This window comes from Polyodon spathula, chromosome 11 (assembly GCF_017654505.1).
Source record: "Polyodon spathula isolate WHYD16114869_AA chromosome 11, ASM1765450v1, whole genome shotgun sequence".
Classification (NCBI taxonomy): Eukaryota; Metazoa; Chordata; class Actinopteri; order Acipenseriformes; family Polyodontidae; genus Polyodon; species Polyodon spathula.
The window spans coordinates 33,095,445-33,103,593 of record NC_054544.1 but is presented as its reverse complement, the minus strand read 5'-3'; the positions used below and the strand labels follow the sequence as shown (position 1 = coordinate 33,103,593).

The window sequence follows — 8,149 nt, the reverse complement described above, 5'->3', positions numbered from 1 at the left end:
TCTAAGAACTGTTATCTCTTTAATAATCACTTTAACATTGATAAATCCCCACAGGCAATCAGCTATTCTAGTATCTAATGGATCTAAAGGATCGAAGATATTATCACATCTGTTTAAATGTTGCATTCATAGCAGAATAAGGGTATCCAATCAGTGTGCTAGATAGCAACAGCACTGCTGTAATCAAGGCTCTGTTGGTTCTAAAGAGAAAGCTTAACCTTTGTAAAAGTGGCATCAGGTAGAGTGTTTAAGACATGTTCTGATTTGGAGAAAATGGTTGATTCCCTGGCATTAGCTAAATAAGTAAACATTCATATATCATTTTATTTTATATGGAATTGACTTCTGAACATATGTCTCCGTAAAACGGTATTGTATGTTTATTTATTTCATGTTTGTGATCCTAACCCAGATATTAAATACATTTAGGGTCAACATAAAAATTGAATGTTTATTTTCCTATGCTCTTTTTTGTCTGCACTCCATTCAGTGACCTGAAACATCCTAATACTGAAATAAACAATTAAATATATTTCTAAACACTAACAATGAATATGTCAGCTAAATATGAAGCCTACAAACCATTCACTTAACAAGAGAGCATTTGTAAAATGTATTACAGAATTTCTAGCATGCAATAGTGTACAGTAAAACCTGCCTAACCTGGGAACAGAAAATTCTGCTGGATAATACAGTGTGCTGGCTTACAAACATAGCTATTATAAAATGTAATACTGTACCTAGAAAAAATGTACATGACTAACTTGATACGATATAATTCCCATTTTCTATTTCACTTATATATTATGTTATTGTTTTTTAAAAGTGAATCTTCAAACATGCTGTATAAGCGCAACTTTGAAGCTGTCTTTAAAAAATAATCTGCATTTCCTAATGCGGGGGCTACAACGCTTGAATGAATGTGTTTTTATACCATGTTAAAATGACCCCCCAATGGAATGTTGTAAATGTAAAACAACACCAAATCAAATTAAGTGAACGTGTAGTTTTCATATTTTAGAACATTTTTATTAATTTCTTTCAAAGTGATCTTTAGGGCCCTTTTCCCATCAAATGTTTTTTTGTATTCTTCTCAGGCTTAAGTAATATGATATAACATTTAGGAGCAAAAATACAGAAGAGCAAACCAAAGCTGGAAGCTAGAATTGCAAATATTTCTACGGCAACTGTGTACTTTCCAGGTGAACTGATGTAAGCTGGAATGAAAGTGATCCAGACAGCACAGAATATGAGCATGCTAAATGTAATGTATTTAGCTTCATTAAAGTTATCTGGTAGGTTACGAGCCAGAAAAGCGAGCACAAAGCACATGGCAGCAAGAAACCCAATATACCCTAACACAGCATAAAATGCTGCTGCAGATCCCAGGTCACACTCTAAAATGATTCTGTCTTTGAAAGAGTTCATGTTTTTGTTTGGAAAAGGAGGGGATATTATTAACCAAAGAGTGCAAATTAAGGCCTGAATGAATGTGAATGCAAAAAGAGTTAGCCGCTGCTGGATGGGCCCAAACCATTTCATCATATTATTACCAGGAAGTGTAGACCTAAATGCCATTAACACGACTATTGTTTTCCCCAGAACACAAGAGATGCACAGGACAAATGTGATCCCAAAGGCAGTGTGGCGCAACATACAGGACCACTCAGAGGGCTGGCCAATGAAAGTAAGTGAACAAAGGAAACACAGTGCTAATGAAAACAGAAGAAGGAAACTGAGTTCAGAGTTATTAGCTTTAACAATAGGGGTATCTCTGAATCGAAAGAAAATAATCGCTATAGCAGTGGTTAAACAAGCCCCAATCAATGAAAGGATCATCAGCAACATCCCCATGATTTCTCCAAATGACAGGAATTCAATGGCTTTTAAGATGCAGTGGTTTCTTTGGTTATTCGACCTGTATTCCAAAGGGCACTTCATACAACCAATAGCATCTGCAAGAAAAAAATTATTATTATTATTATTATTATTATTATTATTATTATTATATATTATTATTATTATTATTATTATTATTATTATTATATTTAAGTACACATCCCCATTGATGCAATGACAGGTTAGTGTAGTGAGTGTTTTATTTGTCCAATGCTTCTTCTTAACCTACCTGTCTGATTGCTGATTTCTCCATCAGCACATGGTATGCAGTCAAAGCAACAAACAGGCTTTCCTTTCTGAACAGCCTTCCGAGTGCCTGGAGGACAGCTCTCACTGCACACTGATTTAGGCGCCTTGAAAACAATTACAATATATTACATTATGTCAACATACTGAATAGATTTAATAATCAAGACATTGGGGTGTATGTATGAAGGATGTTCATATCATGTGTTTTGGGGACAAAGTCATAATGCCGTTATTTCATTTGTAAGTTATCTGTAATGTATACACCTGTCTTGTTTCACCATAACAAGTAGAGAAGGATGGCTTTTTTGCATACATTACTTAAGGTCGAATTAAGGTACATGATCGACACATGATCTTTCTCGTATTCAACAAGTACAACTTAGCTTCTAAGTTCATAGTGTACATGACGCAAGCAGGGATGGAAAGAAGACTCATATTCCAGGTTTTAATAGGAACTTGATAATTCACAGTGTAAAGGTAAGAAGCTCAGGTGTGTCTTATTAAATGCTTTTGTAAAACCAGGAATGGATCAAATTGCTACGCAGGGAGTCTTTATTTACATCCCTGGAAAGTTCAACAAAGAATCTGCATTTTGTTACAGAAACTAAAAAAAAAAAAAAAAAAAAAAACAAGGAGAAAAAATAATTAATTTCAGTCAAGAATCTTGGCCACAATTCCTCCATTTATTAGTTGCTAGGAGAGAATAGTAATATAAGCCATACATGTACTATTGACCGGTAGACGTTGTCTGTAACCTAAATGAAACACATAAGTACCACAAAAAGAGGTATTTATGAACAAAAAACATACATATAGCCCAATAACTGGAATGTGTTTTATGTTTATAAAAAAAGCGTTGCTAAAGTTTTAAGCAAATGGAGGGGATATCGAGAATATAATATATGATTTTTTTTTTTTATGACTGTAAAAGCAATCAGAACTAACCAAACCTTTTTCTTTCCCTGCTGGTGATGAATGTAGTGAAGGCCCAGCACAAATTGCTTATTAACTGTGTTTTAATCTCTAAGGCTGTCATTCACCCTGTCCTACTGTGTGTCTGCATTGCGCACTTAGATTTCTGCACATATGTATCTATGGACATTAATAAATCATTTATAGAGTACAAATATTATTAGATAGACATTACCTTATCCTGACCACCTGCCCAAACAATATTGACATTATCCATAATAAACTGTTGTCCATCCGGTAAAGATGCATCATAGAGACCAACTGTAACAAATTGCATGATGCTCTGCTTATTGAGTTGCCAGTTAAGTAATGCATATTTTGCTGTTGGATCCCCATTCTCATCAAAATAAACACTATCTCCATTCTTGGTAGTGAAATTAACTGTTTTCAGATAATGCACTACCTACAAAAAGACAAGACGTTAGCACAATGATTCACACAGGAATGTAATTCCTAATAGTATAAAACACAGTCACTTACCTGCCATGGTTCAATCTTCTTCTTATTTGCACATGTCTTACCAGCAAAAGGTCCCTGGTCAGTTTCGCATGTAAACAGATTGTGTAGTGAGTGGGCTACAGCATACACAGCTTCATATACATCATTGGCATTTCCCAGATCAGTTACATCAGTGTACTCATTCTTTATCTCTGCTAAATTCTCAGACCCTGTACATGGATTAACAGGTGAGGTCTTTTCTTGGGTAGTCAGGGTGCAGCTGAAAACAGTTTCCCAGAAATCTTTAAAGCCTGAATTCCCAGGGGTATCAGATGGACGGACGTTCAGTAAAAACTCCTCCAAACCTGTAATTACTGCATTAGTGACTGTGAAACCCAGTGCCCCACCCAGAACTCTGTAGCTTTCTCCTGCTGCAAGGTTTTTGTCAGAAATCCAAGCTTCACTTCCTATCCACTGAAAACCAGTAACATTCTGAAGCAACATTTCTTCTAACAAAACTGCCATATCTCCTCGAGACATGAAAGCTACAATAACTTTTGCAGTGCCCTTCTTGATAACATCTACTGCTTTAAGAATCTTCTCTCTCGGATCAGTTCTATAAATGACTTCTGAATATTCAATACAAACTCCCTCCTGTCTGGCTGCTTTCACAAAAGTAGCCATTCCTGAGTTGCCATAATCATTGTTACTTCTAATTGTCCCAAACCAAGTCCATCCGAAATGCTTTACAAGCTGTGCCAGGGCTCTGCTTTGATAGTAATCACTTGGTATGGTTCTGAAAAATGAAGGGTACTTATTCCTGTTACTCAAACATTCACATGTTGCAAAGTGACCAATCTGGAAGTAACAGAAAAAAATTGATTATTAAATATTATTCGTGAATGAAAGAAAAGTATCTGTACAGAAAACAAATAATAGAAAATGAAATCGAGATCTTTTACATACCAGATATTTTACTTTTTATTAAGCATGTTTCTACATTTATAAATCAATCCAGTATTCGAAGCAGGTTGAAAAGGTAGTCAGTATAATCTTAACAGTGACATATCAAAACTATTACACCTAATAACTATATAGTCTTATTGAAATAATTTGATGTTATTATATATATATATATAATACAACGAGGTTATCACACTGTGCTCAGTTACACAAGCATCCCTTTTAAATGCTAGCTGCTAAACCATGTCTATTGTATGGGTCTGAATATAAACTGTACAGAGTCAAGTTGACTTTGCTGTTAGGATAGGTTGGAGGGGTTTTCAGATAGATCTGAATGGGGTAACCCACCTCCAGCAAAGAAGCATCTACACATGTCATCAAATTAATACGTTTATGCTACTAAGGCAACGTATTTTGTAACATACTGGACATAACATTACACATATGAAAAGAAAGGTATATTACAAAATATGTGTTATATAACTTTTGTAAATAAATCCCTAATATAGAATTATTGAATTATTTTGAAAAAGGTTTATAAAATATCTAGTATTTCTCACCACTGGTATGTGAAAAGCTCTTATTGTTGTCGCAATTCCTATAGTTGCTGAAGAACTAGCGGGTCCTATTATTGCATGGACAGTAGATGGTTTGGTACAGGACTTGTTAGAGTACATATTTTCTTCCTCTTCATTCATTAAAGCCATCGCTGCTCTTATAGCCAAAGGTATGGTACTACAATCATCATATATCTTATAACCCAGTGAAATACCAGGGAGTATATCTGTCCTGTTGTTTATTTCTTCGGTGGCAAAGATCAGAGTTTGAGCAAACTGGAAATCATCGAATTTTACACTGTTGAGAATGTATCACTGTTTGAGAATGAAGAGACGTGGAACAGCCTGAAGCCCTATTAAAAAAAAAGAAAGAAAAGTACACATAGTTCCTTGAGATAATCCAAACATTGGGACAAGTACTAGCATGGTTTACCTATTACCGGCTGTGATGCCAATGGGCCAAATATTTCTGGATTGACATACATACCCTTTTGTTGACTTCTCTCTTATTCATCTGTGATCATAGAGGCAATAATGCAATTAGTGTGATATGTGGAGTTGTATTCATAGATGTAAATATCATCGTGGTCATATGCTATGGATTTTGTGCTAAGCACTAGGGCATCAACAAGGCTGTGGTAACATGAAACTTTCTTTTTTAAATTCCTCCAATTGTAATGTCTCCATCCTTTAAAAACTGAGGCAATTCTGGTCTGCCTCGCAAACTGCAAACAGGCACATCTTCCCTTGTTAAAAGGGCAGTTAATATTACTGCCATGAGAAGCATTTCAAAATTGTCTTTCTGGTCAAAGTAAAAATAGGACAATTTCTTGAGTATATATACTGTAGTGCAGTGCTAATCACATATGATGAAATTAGTATGAAGTAAGTTTCTTACTCCCAACAAAGCAGTTATTCTCAAAGGTCTGAATCTGCCTGAAGAGAGAGAACAGCTGTGCATTAATCATCTAGGCCTAAACCACTGTGAATCTCATGCCTTAGCAATTAGAGAGCGCTGTTTGTTTAGCTATTTATTTATTTATTTATTTATTTACTTATATAATACATTTGGAAGACAATTATGTATTATGTATGTTACTTCTAAGTACAGTATCCCTGTCAAGTAAACATATAAATACAGTATCACATGAACAGAATTTCAAATTCCTAGGGTTTTCCAGTTGTTTTGAAAATATGCCTACATCTATATTTAAATAAAATTGCAGTTTAAGGGAAATGCAATATAAAAATTAATGTAATTTAAGAGTAATGCAATATGTGCTTATTGATAGGTAACAAGCTCATGTGTGTCTTATTAATTAACCTATAGTAAAACAGAAATGGCTCAGACTGCTATGCAGTGGGAGTCTTATTTCCATCCCTGTAATGAAGAAGTACAAAACATCTGTAATTACGTAAAGTGCTTTTGTAGCATACTTATTTCACTTTTATTAATTATATAAATTAATTACAGCATTGACATAATTTAGATCCAGAGGACATACATTTTGTATTTTCATAGAAGAGGCCAGTACTGTAGAGGAGGAAGTGGAATGAGATAAGATTCATTTAATGTGAGTAGGTTTCATTATATTCCAGAATAACTGGTCAATAGAAATGTATTGTAAAGCTGATATCACAGGTTGACAATATTATTACAGTATGTTTTCTCTTTAGTTTCCGTGGCATTAAAGAAAAAAAAAAGGAAATATTTAAATGTATTATTATTGTTATTATTATTGTTTTATTAGTTATTATTATTTATATTAGTATGTATATTATATTATAATAATAATAATAATAATATAATAATAATAAGAATAAATTAGGTATTACAAAATACGGTAAGTAAATATTTTTACCTTAGATTAATCCATGTAATAGGTTACGAATTTATACCTATACTACTTATAGACTTCAGAAGTACACTCGGCCTGATTATTTAACTTAGTAATTCATTAAAGTCGTACTACTCATGTACGGACGTTCCCTTTCAATTCGAAAATAACCAATAACATATGGGACATTGCCGTTAGGCAGTAGGGATTGGCTGAGCTTTATAGCAAAGCTGCCGATAGGCCTCTGCGCGAGCTGACGTGTAAGCCCGCCCCCTGGGAGCTTACAATACGCAGCACGCGGAGACTCTCATCCTCTTTTATCGTCAAGTCGTAGCCATCACTCATGACCGTGATGATCTCGAGTCATGACTAACAGATTATGAGTGTTTCGTGATCCGGGAACTTACTTCGACCAAAACCGGGAAGGACCTGAGTTTATCTCAGTACGTTTATTGACTTGGTATATGGATTTTATAATGTGTGATTATTATATTTTTATATATTACATGTTTATATATATATATCCTTCACGCTTGACTCTCGGCATCGGAGTTTATGTTTAACTCGTGGTCTCCGTCTTCTCGCATTATTTATAGGTATTATTATCAAATATTATTATTATTATTGGCTGTGTTTTTAGGTCTGATATATATTTCTATTTCCAGATTAGTATATAGATTTTAAGACCGTGTGTGGTGTGATGTGCTTCTGCTTTGCGGCCCTCTAGAGTTAGAGTTGCAGTTCCCCACCACGTGGTAGCTGTACTGCTTGCCCTACAGTCCCTTCTACAGTACCCCAAGCACTCACTGCAGCGTTCCAGAAAAAAAAAAAAAAAAAAACCTTTTCACTAAAAAGGACGATGACACCAAGCACACATACTCCCATTATGAACCTAGGTAGGTATTGGATATTAATTAACACCAAATAAGACACCTGATACAGCAACAGCATCTCCGCTCTTGCGAGGTCAGCTGATGCTTAGACGTTCTTCGTGCTAGCGTCTTGACGCTCTGGTACTAGCTCTGCAGAGGTGGTCGGGAGGTCACTTCATTTCGTCAGCCGCTTTATTTTTAACCGCGCTCAGCTGTACAGCGCTCACGCTGTGCAGCTGCAGCGCTACCGCCCCCCCCCCCCGACTGGGACTCCCCCCCCCCCCTCACGGAAGATGCATCGACGTCGACGACATGGCGCTTCGACGCTCACGTCTCGCCGCCCTTCGACGCCACAACGCCG

The 8,149-nt window shown here is 35.7% G+C and overlaps 1 protein-coding gene across 1 annotated transcript; it reads right to left on the bottom strand.

The window, feature by feature from the left end:
* Positions 1 to 913: 913 nt before the first annotated feature.
* LOC121323465 (extracellular calcium-sensing receptor-like) lies at positions 914 to 7,261 on the bottom strand. The gene is made up of 7 exons (XM_041264552.1): positions 7,202 to 7,261; positions 5,741 to 5,880; positions 5,082 to 5,376; positions 3,601 to 4,416; positions 3,296 to 3,523; positions 2,129 to 2,252; positions 914 to 1,955 (listed from the first exon to the last, which is right to left on the bottom strand). Exons 1-7 carry the CDS (start codon positions 7,259 to 7,261, stop codon positions 1,054 to 1,056), a joined length of 2,565 nt encoding a protein of 854 aa, XP_041120486.1. The 3' UTR covers positions 914 to 1,053.
* Positions 7,262 to 8,149: the final 888 nt, after the last annotated feature.